The sequence below is a fragment of the Oncorhynchus keta genome, chromosome 6, assembly GCF_023373465.1.
Source record: "Oncorhynchus keta strain PuntledgeMale-10-30-2019 chromosome 6, Oket_V2, whole genome shotgun sequence".
NCBI classification, from domain to species: Eukaryota; Metazoa; Chordata; class Actinopteri; order Salmoniformes; family Salmonidae; genus Oncorhynchus; species Oncorhynchus keta.
This window is the reverse complement of record NC_068426.1, coordinates 23415590-23432484: the sequence shown is the minus strand read 5'-3', so window position 1 is coordinate 23432484 and position 16895 is coordinate 23415590. Positions and strand designations below refer to the sequence as shown.

Here is a 16895-nt window from a genome sequence, read left to right as displayed (position 1 = left end):
AGCTACACACGCACTTATTATGCACGTATACTAGTACACACGCACACTTATCCTTCCCCGGTCATATGTAATTCCGTTGTACAATACTCAAAGGAATATATACATAGTAAGACACAGAAAGACAAATTGCAAGATTGGTAAGAGTCACCGTTTTGTATTTGTTATCCACTTATTCTGTGTGGAACAAAATCAATACATTGTGAGCCACTGTATTTGTTCTCCACGTATTCTGTGTGGAACAAAATCAATACATTGTGTGCTATTTTGATGTGGAGGAAGAATTCACACCTTTGTTGCTGGAAGTGTGGGCGCAGGCGCGGTGCCGTTCTGGGAAGGGGGCGGTGTCGTGGTCATCAGAAGGGGCGGGGCGGAGGTGGGTGTGTGACACAGCTGATGCACGCATCCTCTCGATGCCTCAATCACCCGATCTTTGCTACGGGTACTAGCGGCTGCAGCTTTCCCCGACCAGAGCCACACGAGTAGGCCTAGGCTACACTCCCGCTCCACCGTCTCTATCTGCGAACCTCGAATCGGACAGCTCGCGGAGGAGCAGTGCTGTGCCTGCCGCTAATAGTAAGTGTGGAGCTGCTGTTTGAGCGGAGCGCTCCATCATTTCCACAGAGAAATACGCGCACCTAGTAGGCGACGCAGCGCGGCGCACATCGACACCTGCGTTTTTCTATTTTTATCGCCATTCACTGCATTGCCAATCCATTATCCTGCCGCTTTACATGGTGCACGCCGACGGGGAGAAGGATTTGGGTGATTCAAATGTTGTTGTGCAGAGCGATGAGGGAGAGGGATACCGTTCTTGTTCATATTGCTTATTGGAGTGAAAGTAAAGACCGCGAGATGGGAATGTGGCAAAAGCGAGCGGTTGTGCGCGCGGGTTGTAGTTTACGACGCTCACTCGAGCACGACCCTCCGCTTCCCCCACGGGGGGAGAGCTATTTCCCTGACCCACACGCACATTATGCAGGCCTAATTCGTGAACGGAATGAAATGCAGGGGGAAATGGGTAGATCGTGTTAATTATCTCGTTCTTCTCGTCCTTCGTTGTTGGGTTAGAGCTTTTTCGCTGGTATGGAGAAACGAGTGATGTTTCTCCATTGTGCTCTAGCATCGCCGCGTCAGCTGACAGTCACCCTGCCTGTGCACATCTGTGCGGTGAAAGGGTTGACGGAGGTTGTTTTAGCTGCTACAAAAAGAATGAAGATAATTTTTATATATTAAGAGCATAAATTGACAGACCAAGTGAAAATGTCCTACAGTAGAATTTAGACCTACCTTGGCACTTAACAGGAATAGAGCTTGCATAGGCAATAAGGCTGATTTTATTAGGCCTGCATCACTACCAAACAGATGTAGCAAACACTGTATTATTGATATGTCCTGAAGCATATTATAAGTATGTATATGTGTATGTATGTGTGTGTGTGTGTGAACTAAAAGTGAGGGCTAACATGTCAGTTGTAGGTATATGGACAGTAATTTGATGATAATGGCAAGGGAGCTCTGATAAAATAGGCCTATTGAATATATTATACTGTGTAGTGTTTACCTCTGTGCCCAGTGTTACTGCTCTGGAGGTCTTCTAGACCTAGCTTATATGAGGCCTTGAATTAAGTGAAGTGTGTCTGTGTGTGTAGTGGGAAGTGGTCACTTTGTTTGGGGGACAGTTTGTTTGCATTTGAGTTATGTATATAGGGGTCCATGTATGGACAATGCAGTGACAATATGGGGAGAGCATATATTGCAGGTGTGTGTGTGTGTACACCTATTAAATACCTCAGTGCATTTCAGCACAGGACAAGAGATTGAGAATAATGACCTTTTTGAGAGATTTGAGGAATGTGTGTGTGAATGAGGGCACACAAGAAAGAGTGTGTGCCGTGCTCTCTCTGTATGAAGCATGGAGCCGATGATGTAATGCCTAGGAGTGTGTAACTGTGACAGTGAGGAGTGTAGGCAGGCACGTGCCACAGCTCAGCCAACACTGGAACAGGTCCCTCTACTGGCCCTGGGGCAGTAACGCACCCTATCTAGTTTTGAACAGCACCTTATCCCAAGGATTCAGTACTCACACTTTCACATTCGGTTCTGTTCTCATGTCCTACCTGAGATGGAATGTTAATTCTTACCTTACTATAGCAAAGTAGCATGGTAGATTAATGTGCACGGTCTTGGATTCAGGCATGAAGAGACAATGGAGAGAGAGAATTCACTCAACGGTTTGGCTGCATCTTTGCCCTGATAGGACGAGTATAGTCTACACTTGGTACAAAGCACTATAAATCCAGATATTACCTTTAGGTCAATGTTCAATCAGTGATAGTTGAGTAATTAGATAGTGTTCTCTGTCTGTGGTTCAGGGGACAGTGAAATAATGATAATATAGTGTGTATTCCTTATTGCACTTAGTGATGCATACACAGACATGATGTACTCTCTTTATATGCACACATACTTTGCATGACCTTATTCTCAATGAAGTATTGATGATTGACTCATGTTTTTCCTTCTATTAGTCAGACAGTTGAAAAATACATTTTTGTTTGTCATTATCATTGGCGCAGGGGGAAGAACTTGTGTCTGTGTGTATTTGCATTTGTTTGCATGTGTGTCTCTTCAGGCATGAAGAGAAAATGGAGAGAGAGAATTTGCACAATGGTTTGACTGCATCTTTGCTCAGAAAGGAGTAGTAGGCAACACTTGGTACAATGCACTATAAATCCAGATATTACCTTTAGGTCAATGTTCAATCAGATAGTTGAGTAATCAGATGGTGTTCCCTGTGGGTGTGGTTCAGGGACAGAATATTTGTTGGCATTTGTGTATGTTTTATCGGTTTTCGTGTGTATATAAGACAGAAGGCATATGTTAACATGCAAATGTACCAGGTGTGCAAAAAAACCTGCTCTGCTAACCATCAACAAATAGTGAGAGAAAGGGTGTGAAACGAAGATTGTGTGAGCAGTGAGCACAGTAAGCTTTCCTTCTATGATTGTACCTCAATTGCAAATCCTGAATATGTCTGTTAATGTAGATGTGGAATGTAGTTAATATTTTGATTGAAATACTAATCAAGTAGTTATCGTGTATTAACTCAAATAAATGATATTGATGAGCTAGGCTATTTGTTAACCCTTTAAAGTTAAACTGACAGCATTAAACTACTTTGCAGATATTAAACAAACAGACAATCGTAGTATCAGTTATAAATATAAAATTCCCAGTTTATGCTTCAAAACCAACTTTTATAAGAGGTTTTTGAAAAAAAGTTTCATTTGACTCAAAATTCCATGAATACTTTTTGGTTAGGGTGGTGTAACGGATGTGAAACGGCGAGCTTAGTTAGCGGTGGTACGCGCTAAATAGCGATGGGTAACGATGCTTCGTGGGCGACTGTTGTTGATGTGTGCAGAGGGTCCCTGGTTCGCGCCCGGGTATGGGCGAGGGGACGGTTTAAAGTTATACTGTTACAGTGACAGCCTATTATGCCCATCTGCAAGCATAGCAGCAAAGTCTGGACAAATATTTATCTATTTTGTTTTAATGTTAAAATACTATACAGCTTCCTATGTACATACGTGAACATTGGACCATATTTTTTTCCAAATAAAACAATAGCCAGTTTGGGTCGCTGTTGCATGTTTCTTTGTAAAAACAAATAGGCTATGTCTGGCCTGAAAATGTGTTGTTTTTTCTATATGGGCCCGTGCACTGATTTGAGTTTGACACCCCTGAACTAGCGTATCTATTTATTTAGTGAGCTATAAACATGGAGCCTAACTTTAGCTAGCTAGCTGCTAGGAGGATGGCATGTCATTGGAGGAGTGGGTGAGTGACTGACTTTCCCCCTCATATCGTTTTTCAGTGGCGACAGCTAGAGATCCAGGTGTCATATGGTTAGCTAGCAAAACAATGTATATCGCTTAGCTAGCTATGCTGAAATTGAGCAACTGTTATCCAGTTAGCATATCTCTTAGTCGTCAATAAAATGCATTTGGCATCGATCAAATGGGCGGGAAGGCAGGCAGGTTCCGATTCAGTTGTTTAAAACGTAGGTTGGGACAAGCATGCATTGGCAGGCAAACTGCAGAATGACGAGCAGGTTACTTTTCTGTTTCTCAGTGCAATTTTGTAGCCTACTAGTTTGAGTCTGAGAGGGTTTATCTAATGTTCCGTTGTTAGATTTGAGCTAATATCGCTCTGACTACCATTAGTTGTTGATCTTGCTATTGTTGATTATGTGCATAGGCAACTGAGGGAGAGAGAGCCTGCCTTTTCATGGTTGTTTGATCAATAGGGCTGTAAAATTCCCAAATGTAAGAGGGCGCCCATGGTTTTTACATATTTACAGAAATCCATTCAGGTGTGTTTTGTGGCTTTTGGTGAATGCGTTCTAATTATCTAATGTCACGCTGATGCTGCTGTCTATTAAAACACACTCCAGTTCAAAGTGAATGATTGCAAGCCTGTGTGGCAAATGGCTTATTTGCATATAGGCATACTGTAACTCTGATTGGCTATGGCGCACCGTTCTGCGTAGACGCTGGTCCTGGACAAGACAGTTGTTTTTATTAGGTGTTATTTGCTGCAGTGTCTATTAATTGTCCAAACGCAACTACACTGAATTCCCAAACATTCTATGAACTTATGAAAGAGTGAAAATTACCATATCTAAGTGCTCGCTTGTCAGCAAATGCAAGAAAAGGTGTCATATTCTTCCTAGAGATGTGTATTAACAGATTTTTTAAAATATTTCATGTTGCTAAAATTATGTCAGTTCCACTTTAATGTCAACTGTTTTTACAGTTTTATACGAGATGTGCTTTAATTTTTATTGCATAAACAATTTTCTCAACTGAAAAAACACATTTGAATATGAATTTTCATATGATTTGGAATAAGGTGCAACTGTATAAGGAGGAATTTCTGCTGAAATTGATACCGCAAATTGTCCTTTATTAGCCTTTACATAATTTTTGGGATAATATTCAATGTAGTTCATATACATGTACAGTGCTTTCGGAAACTATTTAGACCCCTTGACTTTTTCCAGATTTTGTTACGATACAGCCTTATTCTAAAATGTATTTAATTTTTTTCTCATCAATCTACACACAATACTCCATGATGACAAAGCAAAAAACAGGTTTTTAGACATTTTTGCAAATGTATAAAAAACACCACATTTACATAAGTATTCAGACCACTTTGTTAAAGCACCTTTGGAAGAGATTACAGCCTCGTTTTCTTTGGTATAATAATATAATAATAATAATATATGCCATTTAGCAGACGCTTTTATCCAAAGCGACTTACAGTCATGTGTGCATACATTCTACGTATGGGTGGTCCCGGGGATCGAACCCACTACCCTGGCGTTACAAGCGCCATGCTCTACCAACTGAGCTACAGAAGGACCACATGACGCTACAAGCTTCGCACACCTGTATTTAGGGAGTTTCTCCCATTCTTCTCTGCAGATCCTCGCAAGCTTTGTCAGGTTGTATAGGGAGCGTCGCTGCACAGCTATTTTCAGGTCTTTCCAGAGATGTTAGATTGAGTTCAAGTCCGGGCTCTGGATGGGCCACACAAGGACATTCAGAGACTTGTCCCGAAGCCACTCCTACGTTGTCTTGGCTGTGTGCTTCGGTTTGTTGTCCTGTTGGAAGGTTAACCTTCACTCCAGTCTGAGGTCCTGAGCACTCTGGAGCAGGTTTTTATCAAGGATCTCTATGTACTTTAGTCCGTTAATCTTTCCATCGATCCTGACTAGTTTCCCAGTCCCTGCTGATAAAAATCATCCCCACAGCATGATGCTGCCACCACCATGCTTCACCATAGGGATGGTGTCAGGTTTCCTCCAGATGTGATGCTTGGCATTCAGGCCAAAGAGTTCAATCTTTGTTTCATCAGACTAGAGAATCTTGTTTATCATGGTCTGAGAGTCTTTAGGAGCCTTTTGGCAAACTCCAAGTGGCGGTCACGTGCCTTTTTACTGAGGAGTGGCTTCAGTCTGTCCACTCTAGCATAAAGGCCTGATTTGGTGGAGTGCTGCAGAGATGGTTGTCCTTCTGGAAGGTTCTCTCATCTCCACAGAGGAACTCTGTCAGAGTGACCATCGGGTTCTTGAGTACCTCCCTGACCAAGGCCCTTCTCCCCCGATTGCTCAGTTTGGCCAGGCGTCCAGTTCTAGGAAGAGTCTTGGTGCTCCCAAACATCTTCCATTTAATAATGATGAAGGCCACTGTGTTCTTGGGGACCTTCAATGCTGCATAAATGTTTTGGTACCCTTCCCCAGATCTATGCCTCGACACAATCCTGTCTCGGAAAATTCCTTAAATCTCATTGCTTGCTTTTTGCTCTGACATGCACTGTCAACTGTGGGACCTTATATAGACATATATAGACAGGTGTGGGCCTTTCCAAATCATGTCCAATCAATTGAATTTAGCACAGTTGGACTCCAATCAAGCTGTAGAAGGATGATCAATGGAAACAGGATGTAATGTAACAAAATGTGGAAAAAAGTCAATGGGTCTGAATACTTTCTGAATGTACTGTAAGTAACAACAGTAAATGCGGCAGGGTAGCCTAGTGGTTAGAGCGTTGGACTAGTAACCGGAAGGTTGCATATTAGAGTCAGTAAGGATGACCAGGGATGTTATCTTGATAAGTGAATTGGATCATTTCCCTGTCCTAAGCATTCAAAATGTAACATACTTTTGGGTGTCAGAGAAAATGTGTAGAGTAAAAAGGTTTTAACATTTTATTTAGTGAAGTGTGTGTCTTCTGTACAGTATGTCAACCCCTTTACTCTCTTTCTTGTATTTGTGTGTAGTATATAATTAACCACTATTTCTTTGGTGTCAGTTTTGTCGTCTCAATAGTAACCTTAGCCCTGATTCAAACACCACTCTGTCGCCACACCAAACTAAAAAATGTCACTTTCTCTTTGGAAGAGAGAAGATCGAGTGCCGTTTGAAACCATTGTGTACCTAATTTTTTCACAAAAATATTACACATTTAAAAAAAGTGAAAAGCTGAAATGTCTTGTCAATAGGTATTCAACCCCTTTGTATGGCAAGCCTAAATAAATTCAGGAGTAAAAATGTGCTTAATAAGTCACCATCAGTTGCATGGACTCAGTCTGTGAGCAATAATAGTTTTTAACACGATTTTCAAATGTCTACCTCATCTTTGTACCCCACACATACAATTAATTATCTGTAAGGTTCCTCAGTCAAGCAGTGGATTTCCAACACGTTTAACCACAAAGACCGGGAAGGTTTTTCAATGCTTTGCAAAGAAGGGCACCTATTTGTAGATGAGTAAACATTTAAAACGGACACTAATATCCCTTTGAGCATGGTGAAGTTATTAATTACACTTTGGATGGTTTATCAGTACACCCAGTCACTACAAAGATACATGCGTCTTTTCGAACTCGTTTGACAGAAAGGAAGGGAACTGCTCAGGGAATTCACCATGAGGCCAATGGGGACGTTAAACCCGTTCTAGAGTTTAATAGCTGTGTTAGGAGAACTCCAAAATACTAATCTAATTGAAAGTGTGAAAAGAACGAAGAATTCCAAACACATGCATCATGTTTGCAACAGGGCACTGAAGTAGTACTGCAATGTCCTGAATACAAAGTGTTATGTTCTGAGCAAATCCAATTGCTAAGTACCATTCTCCATATTTTCAAGCATAGTGGGCTGTATCATGTTATGGGTATGCTTGTAATTGTTAAGGACTGGGATTTTCCTAGAAAAAATCCTGGTTCAGTCTGCTTTCCACCAGACACTGGGAGATCTATTCACCTTTCAGCAGCACAATAACCTAAAACAGAAGGCCAAATACACACTGGAGTTGCTTATCAAGAAGACAGTGAATGTTCCTGAGTGGCCTAGTTACAGTTTTGACTTAAATCTGCTTGAATATCTATTGCAAGACTTGAAAAGGGTTGTCCAGCAATGATCAACAACCAATTTGACAGAGCTTGAAGAATTCTGAAAATAATACTGGGCAAATACTGTACAATCAAGGTGTGCAAAGCTCTTAAAGACTTACAGGAAAAACTCATTTCTGCCAAAGGTGATTCTAACATGTAATGTCCAAGAAAGGGGTGTGACTACTTCTGAAATTAGATATTTATGTATGTCGTTTTCAATAAATGTATAAAAAAAAATGCTAAGCACATTTTTTTCACTTTGTCATTGTGGGGTGTTGTGTGTAGATGGGTGAGATTTTTAAAAAATGAAATCAATTTTGAATTCAGGCTGTAACACAACAAAATGTGGAATAAGTCAAGGAGTATGAATACTTTCTGAGGGCACTGTAGGTGGCGGTATTCATTTGGTGCCGTACTGTTTACATTTACTGTTTACATTTTAGGTGCAAGAGCTCCACAATACTTTTGTACCAGTAGAACATTTGAGGTGCCGATACTCCGCTCCTGCCCAAGTCAAGCACGGATGGTCTCAGATATCGCAGTTGGAGGACTTCTTCATCCTCCTCCTTCTGTTACGTTTAGTTTGTGTGTGGGCATGTACTTGTGTGTACTTACAGTTTGTGTCTCTTTACCTTCTCCCTCTCGATGTCTCTGTGTGTCCTGCAGTGCATGTCGGCTGGTGCTGCCTCCCTGCCCTCCATCATGGCACGTGTGGAGTGTGGGGGGATGAGTGAGGGGGGGCGCCCCCAGGGCATGGGAATTGTGGCCAGCGGGGTATTCTCAACCAACACCTCTGGCCAGCAGCAATAGCAGCAGGAGATCACCATGCGGAGCGTGGGCACCCGCACCACCCAGCAGAACAGCCTGCCTCGTGCCCCCCCACCACCCCCCTCCACTTCCACCCACAGGGGCAGGGGCTTGGAAGATAGGAGTTACAGCATCGAGAGGTCCTCTCAGCAACCTCCTCCCCTGACCCATGCTAAGGGGACTACGGCTGACGAACGAAGCTTTGCCACAGTGGAGCACTCTTCTTCTTACTACGGCAGCGAGCGTCCTCTGCCGCTCTGCGAGAGAGCAGAGCGAGAGAGGCCCCCCGCCCATAACAATGGAAGCAGACAAGTCTCCAATGGAAATAGGGGCGTTTCCAATGGGAACCGAGCAGCGGTGGGTAACAGTGAGAGGCAGGTGTCCAGTGCAGTGTTTTTGAATGGAGGCGGGCGGTGTGATGGGCGGGACCAGAGGGATGGGGGGCGAGAAGTGCAGAGAGGGGCAGTGAGTTTGGACGTTTGCGGGAACAACGAGGTCTCGCTGAACAATGATCGAAACAGTAGCCAACAACTAGCTCAGTACAAAGAGGCGGGCGCCAGCGCAGCCAAACTGGATAACCATAACAACCCCCCCAACATCCTCCCCATCTCTGGGAAGCTGGAGAAGGTTCAGGTGAGTCTCTATCCTCTCTCCTCTCTCTCTCTCTCTGTGTGTGTGTCCAAATACAGGCTGTAAGTTGAGTATGAGGGTGCATGTTGAAAGTGTGTTGTGCATGTGTGTATTTGTACAGGAATGTATATAAAAAGCTGTCATAAATTGATATACTGTACTTTGTTACCTAGCTGCCTGAGTTATTTCTCCCCTCAACTCCTCCATGCATTCTAATAGCATTAGCCTTTACTTAGCTGTTACTGTTCTTTATGATAGATTTCTGATTACTGGACATTTGTTTTTTGTATATCTGCATATAATTTGTGTACCGGTACATTAACAAACTACAGTAAATGCTCTTAATCCCCATTTGAAATTCACATGTAGCGTCAGTATGCTTGCTGCTTAATTAATTACACGTATAGCAGCATATTCATAATCTCTGTCAACCTAATTGTCAGATAATGTATGTTATACAGTCCTTGCGTTACATTTCACCACCAATGCCATTTTCCACCATCCCCCATCCAGAGCAACGATGGATTGGTCCGCCCCTCTGCCTTCAAGCCTGTAGTGCCCAAGAGCTTCCATTCCATGCAGAATCTGGTGTGCCCCCCCCAGACCGGAAGAGGGGGCCGCAGCCCCGGAGGAGGGGCCGGAGGTGGGGCTGGAGGTGGTGGGGGTCCCAGTCTACCTGGACCCCTCAGAGAGACAGACGGCTCTGGCAGCCAGGGTGGAGGTACCAGAGGCGGGGGAGGTGGTGGCAGTAGGGGTGGAGGTCAGGGGAGCCTCTCCGACTCAGGGAGGAACTCTCTAACCAGCCTGCCCACCTACGCTGGCTCCAGCTCGGGCTACGGGCCCCCTCCTGTCCTAGGGCCTCTGAGTGCCTCCACCAGCCACATCAACCGCCTGGGGACCACAGGGGCCCTGGAGAAGATGGACAAGCCTGGTGGCGTTAGCGGTAATAGTGGATACCAGAATGGACTGAGTACCTCGGATAGTGGTCGCTCCTCCTCTGGGAAGAGCTCCTCATCCTATCAGAGGCTCAGCCACCTGAGTGATGCCCCCCCGCCCCTCCGCCCCTCGCCCTCCTCCGATGACGTCATCCAGGACCTGGAGGATCGGCTATGGGAGAGAGAGCAAGAGGTGAGTTGAGACAGATGTAGATGACGAGAGAGGGAGAGAGGAAAAAGGAGAAGAAAGAATGGATACTACTGGGGGGTGCAGGAGGAGATTTAATATATTATATTGTAGAAGAAAGCAACAAACAAATAGTGGCAGTAGTGCAAATTATCACAACTATAGGACAGTGAATGCAGTTATTTTATATAATCACAATAAATTATTTGAAATTTGAGGAATTTGCATAACCCATAGAGGGCATAGGTAACTGTACTAGTGATCTTACTGTTTACCTAATACTGTCTATGGCTTAAGAATAACCCATACATAGCTTACATGTTCCTGTTATTTTTTATATTTTTTAATTTGTACTATTTTGATATTGAGTACTGCACTGTTGGGAAGGGCTTGAAAGTTAAGCATTTCACAGTACTTGTGCATGTGACAAATAAAACTTGAAACTAAAACCGCTGGGAAACTGGTTGGGTGAGTTGATAAACGGGTCAGGTGGGTGTGCCCTAAACTCGCCGAGCGGACAACTGTATTTTTATTAGCTGACGGTCACCCAGGTAAGACCCATTAGGTCTTTGGTCTGAAATAGTAGTACAAGTTATTCAAGTACTGAGGGCTTGGAGGTAGCGATATTTGAAAGTGGGGTGGTACACCTTGGTGGTAGATGGTGAATGAGGTGTGTTACCCACATACAATACAATGCAATGCAAGGAGACATAGTGGAACACCTAAAAAGCAATCAATTAATATTCAGCATCCGTTGACATAGCAAATGAGAAGTACAAAGAAATATGAAAGACTAGTGGGGCAGTAACCTCGATGATGGATGGCAGCCATTTTGTGAATTCCCCATCACTTCCTGCAGCTACATGTGAATTACAGATGAGTTACTTCCTTTCCTCCTCTCCCAGGTGCTCCACATGCGCCGTAATCTGGACCAGAGTGAGGCGGCCATCGTCCAGGTGTTTGAGGAGAAGCAGCGCGTGTGGGAGCGCCAGATGGACGAGCTGCGGCAGAATTATGCCTCACGCCTGCAGCAGGTAATGGCTCCTTAGTTCACAGATTGTGGTCGTAGGCTATACCCAATAGCACAATAGCATTTGCCATGGCTGCATGGCAAACACTGAGAAAGGCAAAGAATGAGCGTTGAGGAGTAGTTTAGTCAAATTCTGTGCAAAATTTTTCCCACTTACCTTATTTCAAATAGTACACTCAATATGGTCGCCTCCAGTATACCCATTGTCGAATGTTGATTTGAATCGGAAATCTCCATTCTACCAAATGTATTTCTACCCAGGTGACGCGTCGCGCCCAGCGCTCCCAGAGTGCCTTGCAGGCCCAGATCACCCGTCTGTCGCAGGACAAGCGACGGCTGCATGAGGAGATGGCTGCGCTGCTGGCCCAGAGAGAGGAGCTGGAGAGGAAGTGCCTGGACTACAGGAAGGAGCAGGCTGACATCCTGCCACGCCTGGAGGAGACCAAATGGGAGGTGAGAGAGGGGACCCGGGGTTAAGAGGGTAGTGTGCATGGCTGGGTGTGGGATACTAGAGAGATGGGTGAGGTTTACAAGTTAACTGGGAGGAAGGTAAACTTTAGGGAGCATGACAAGTGAGAGGGAGAATGTGAAAAGGAGTGCTGAGAATAAATGGTAGATGTCCATGCTAAAAGTGACAAAGGGCAATACTGTCTAAACCAATGGTCAGATGTGTCCTATTTGTTCTGTGCAAATGCTTTTTGATCATTAGCACACAATGCAGCAGTAGCTGTCCTATACTGTAAGTGCACATCCATTACACAGACTCATGCCCTTTACATAGGTGCTTGTTGATCTCTATTTCAACCATGTCCATTTCTTTCATCCCCCTCCCTGTCAGGTGTGTCAGAAGGCAGGGGAGATCTCCCTGCTGAAGCAACAGCTGAGGGAGAGCCAGGCAGAGGTGACCCAGCGGGCGGGGGAGATGGTGGCCCTGCGGGGGCAGCTGAAGGAGGCCAACGCCCAGTTGAGGGACTGGGAAGAGGCCATGTTGGGCCTCAAGGACTCCTACAGCACCAAGAGCCTGGAGCTGGAGCGCTGCGAGGGGGAGCTGCAGAAGACGCTGACCGAGGTAGGGTTGAGGTCTGGAGAGTTAGAGACGGACCTGAAACACTAACTACCACTTGAAGGGTTGTTCTGGTCTGTGCACCACACGTTTTGAGCTCTTGAGTCACTCGCATGCATACAGTACAGATACAGGCATTCAAATACACTTTGAAAGACACAAACAATACTCTCTCTCTCACACGACACGCATTAAGTGAATTCGCTACCACTTACTCTCTCTTTAACTCCTGATTGACTCTCCGGCCTCTCCTCCCTGTGTCTCTCCAGGTCTCTCAGCTGAGGGACAAGCTGGGAATGTTTGAGGCTGAGGTGGTAGGGCTGAAGCGGGCCCTGGGTGAGCTCAATGTGAGGGATAGGGCTGTCGAGGCTAGTGGTGGAGGGAGCAGGGAAGCATCCAGGACCAGAGTGGGGCTTCCCTCGCCACACAGCCCACCTGAAGGCTCCGCCTTCTCCTACCCGGCCCTGCCTCCACCCCCCGTCCCCCCCCCAGATGCCATACTGAGTTTGCAGAGCGATGAGGTTCAGTGCCAGGATGCCCACCATCGCCAGGAGGCTCACATGCGTCAGGAAGCTCATCAGCGTCAAGAGGCCCAACTGCGGCAGGAAATCCACCAGCAGCGCCAGGAGGCCCACCAGCAGTGGGAGGAGGCAGGGGACCTGCGCCGGCAGCTGGAGCACCTCCAAGGCGAGCTGCGTCTGGAACGACAGCAGCGTGAGCGACAGGCACTCACCTTCAAGAAGGAGCGCCATGTGTGGATGGACGAGAAAGAGCATGTGCTCAAGTACCAGGCCCAGCTGCAGCTCAGCTATGTGGAGACCCTGCAGAAGAACCAGGCCCTGGAGCTTCGCGTGGGCCAGCTGGGCTCCAAGCTCACCTCCACCAACACCACCCCTCGCCCACCTCACCACCCCCACTGTCCCCCATCCCCCTGCCTGCCCCCGTCACTCCCCTACCCTCCCTCTCTCTCTCCCCACCTCCCCTTGCTGAGGACAAGAAGCTCCCTCCCGCCCTCCACCAGCTGGCCCCTCCCTGGCCGGTACTCACCCGTCTGGAGAGGATAGAATCCACAGAGATCTAGATTCTATGTGCTCTAGATCCATAATGCTCCAGAACACTACAGAGCCGTTCAATTCAGCTTATACACACTTTTATAATAATTCAACAGTATCACATATCAATAGCATTCATTTTGTAGTCCTAAATAGTTGTACTCACTGCTACCCCGGGGCGGTCCTAGGACGCACTGCACTACGGATGGCAGATAGAGGCATGGAGGACCATTGAGGAAGGAAAAGAACAGTTTACTCTGGTTTTAAAAGATGCTCTTCAATCCACCCTGTATGCAGGTTTTAGTTCTATTGATCGGCAATCCACTGAACATTTAGGTTGGGGTGAATTTTGGGATCAAGAGTAGCACACTATTGGAAAAGCTATTGTTGCATTGACATTAGCATGAAATGAAATGAATATATTATAAAGCGAAGAAGTCTGGGAGAAAGATTCTCCTCAAGGCAGCCTCTAGAAATTATGTGAAATAAAAGAAATCTCAATTTAAATCAAGCCAAATACTACTACTAAACATGTACTACTACAGTTGTCAAATACTGTAAAAGTAGGGATAAGGAAACTACCCTGCAGATTCTGTCTGGGCCTATTTGTAAATTGTCACAATAACTGACCGTGTAAAGACCGAGAATGTAAGATTTTTTTATTTAGTTTGATTTTTTTAAATGATTAATTTCACCTTTATTTAACCAGGTAGGCCAGTTGAGAACAAGTTCTCATTTACAACTGCGACCTGGCCAAGATAAAGCAAAGCAGTGCGACAAAAACAACACCGAGTTACACATGGAATTAACAAACGTACAGTCAATAACACAATAGAAAAATCTGTATACAGTATGTGCAAAATGAAGGAAGGAGGTAAGGCAATAAACAGGCCAATAGTGGCGTAGTAATTACAATTTAGCAATTTACACTGGAGTGATATGTGTAGATGAGGATGTGCAAGTAGAAATACTGGTATGCAGAAAAACAAATATGGGGATGAGGTAGATGGTTGGATGGGCTATTTACAGATGGGCTGTATACAGCTGCAGCGATCGGTAAGCTGCTCTGACAGCTGACGCTTAAAGTTAGTGAGGGAGATATGTCTCCAACTTCAGTGATTTTTGCAATTTGTTCCAGGCATTGGCAGCAGAGAACTGGAAGGAAAGGCGGCCAAAGGGGGTGTTGGCTTTGGGGATGACCGGTGAAATATATCTGCTGGAGCGCATGCTACGGGTGGGTGTTGCTATGGTGACCAGTGAGCTGAGATAAGGCAGAGCTTTACCTAGCAAAGACTTATAGATGACCTGGAGCCAGTGGGTTTGGCAACGATTATGTAGCGAGGACCAGCCAACGAGAGCATACAGGTCGCAGTGGTGGGTAGTATACGGGGCTTTGGTGACAAAACGGATGGCACTGTGATAGACTGCATCGAAATTTGCTGAGTTGAATGTTGGAGGCTATTTTGTAAATGACATCGCCGAAGTAAAGAATCTGTAGGATAGTCAGTTTTACGAGGGTATGTTTGGCAGCATGAGTGAAGGAGGCTTTGTTGCGAAATAGGACGCCGATTCCAGATTTAACTTTGGATTGGAGATTCTTAATGTGAGTCTGGAAGGAGAGTTTACAGTCTAGCCAGACACCTACTACACCATTTGTAGTAGTGATGCTAGTCTGGCGGGCGGGTGGGCAGCGATCAGTTGAAGAGCATGCATTTAGTTTTACTAGCATTTAAGAGCAGTTGGAGGCCACGGAAGAGTGTTGTATGGCGTAAAACACAGCTTTATCAACCTCTGTACATAAAGGTTCTTGAAGAACAACATTGAATACTACTGGTGTCAGATTTGCAGCATGACTGTTGGGCATGTGTGGTTACTGTATGCCCTTAACAAGTTGGCCAGGGCCAGTTATTCTGTTTAATTCACATGGTTAACATTAGGAACAAGATATGATTCAGGTAAACAGGGGGAGATCCATCCATACAGCCTCCCCCTGTGACTTTATTGGTGCTATAAGAACACACCAAATCACGAAGGAAACAAACCAAAAGGTTAAGATAGAGAAGCTGTTTTAAGGGGTGTGAGACGTGTTTTTCAGGAGTGTGTTGCATTGTGTTATTAGGGGGGTTAATAATGTGCTTGGTTGAGATGGGAAAATGAGGCTTCAGAACCCTAAGGGCTGGGATTGCATGACAGGATCAGTTGTATTAACCAATCAGGGATCTCCAAAGCTTTGATGGGTCTGCAGCTGTGAATGATTGACGGCACATTGTATTTGTTGGGCGTAGAAGGCTTTGTTTCCTCCATCTCCAGTGATGCCGCACATGTAGATTCCTCTGTGCTATCTATCAGTAGCTGCAGTGACTGAGGACAGCCACTTTGTGGCGACAACAACTGACACAAAATGGCTCAATCAATCCCAGGATGATGAATCAGCTGCAAACCTCTTAGCATTTTACTTCATTTCGAAACTATGTAGGCGACAGCTAAAAGCAGCTTGTAATTTGTTGACGTTCTAGATGCTTTTGGTCTCCATTGATATTTCTTAGTGACAAAAAGGGGTGTGTTAGTGATTAATTAATGATTACTTAAACATAAAGGTTGGTCAATGAAGCTGCTTATCTACGCAAAGTGTATATTTAAGATCACTAGCAGCAGGTGGTAGCTGAGCCAGCAGACATGATGGTGTTAGATGCTAATTGTAAGATTCAGACTTTATAGGAAGAGTAATGCATTTTTGGAATGATTCTTTGAGATAATGGAGTGTACTTGTGTGGTGTACTTGTTTGAACAGGACCCACCCTCATTTGAAAAAAACTATGTATATGTCAATATATACTACCTTTATAGATCTCTAGAATATATTTGGCTATATGGGACATTTTACAATATATTAAACTATTCTAAACATTAGTGTGTACAGTATATGTTGACATATATTTTTTCATGGGTCTGGGAAATTTAGAGAATAACTTTGAAGTCAGGGGTGAAAGAAGTGAGGACTTAACAAATAATTAATGTTAAAGGGAGGATAAGAAGAGGAAAAGAAAGAGGTAGAGCAAGGGATGGAGGGCCCACACCCTCAGTTTTGGGGCAACATTTGCTGCTATGTACTTTTGTTGTGTCCTGCTGTGTTCTTAGTAGAAACAGAAAGGCAGTGTACTTGGATGTAAATATTATTGTTATTTATTATGTGTACATATTTATTCAAATATATCAAGCTTATTACGT

The 16895-nt window shown here is 44.6% G+C and overlaps 1 protein-coding gene across 2 annotated transcripts; it reads left to right on the top strand.

Moving 5' to 3' along the window:
• Positions 1–338: 338 nt before the first annotated feature.
• Positions 339–14143, top strand: LOC118384860 (leucine zipper putative tumor suppressor 3-like). Of its 2 annotated transcripts, none has more exons than XM_052521159.1 (7): positions 339–573; positions 8630–9403; positions 9914–10528; positions 11428–11556; positions 11814–12005; positions 12391–12621; positions 12885–14143. In XM_052521159.1, the coding sequence occupies exons 2-7, from the start codon at positions 8789–8791 to the stop codon at positions 13677–13679; spliced, it is 2577 nt and encodes an 858-aa protein (XP_052377119.1). In that variant the 5' UTR covers positions 339–573; positions 8630–8788; the 3' UTR covers positions 13680–14143. The 2 variants fall into 2 exon arrangements, with proteins under 2 accessions (XP_052377119.1, XP_052377120.1); XM_052521160.1 differs by lacking the exon at positions 339–573 and adding an exon at positions 2855–2985.
• The last annotated feature ends 2752 nt before the right edge of the window (positions 14144–16895 follow it).

Excerpts from the sequence above, each read along its gene's own strand:
- LOC118384860 (XM_052521159.1), top strand. The coding sequence starts at position 8,789 with ATGCGGAGCGTGGGCACCCGCACCACCCAGCAGAACAGCCTGCCTCGT. Across the intron at positions 11,557-11,813 it reads ATGCCTCACGCCTGCAGCAG|GTGACGCGTCGCGCCCAGCG; the intron begins GTAATGGCTCCT and ends ATTTCTACCCAG. Across the intron at positions 12,622-12,884 it reads TGCAGAAGACGCTGACCGAG|GTCTCTCAGCTGAGGGACAA; the intron begins GTAGGGTTGAGG and ends GTGTCTCTCCAG.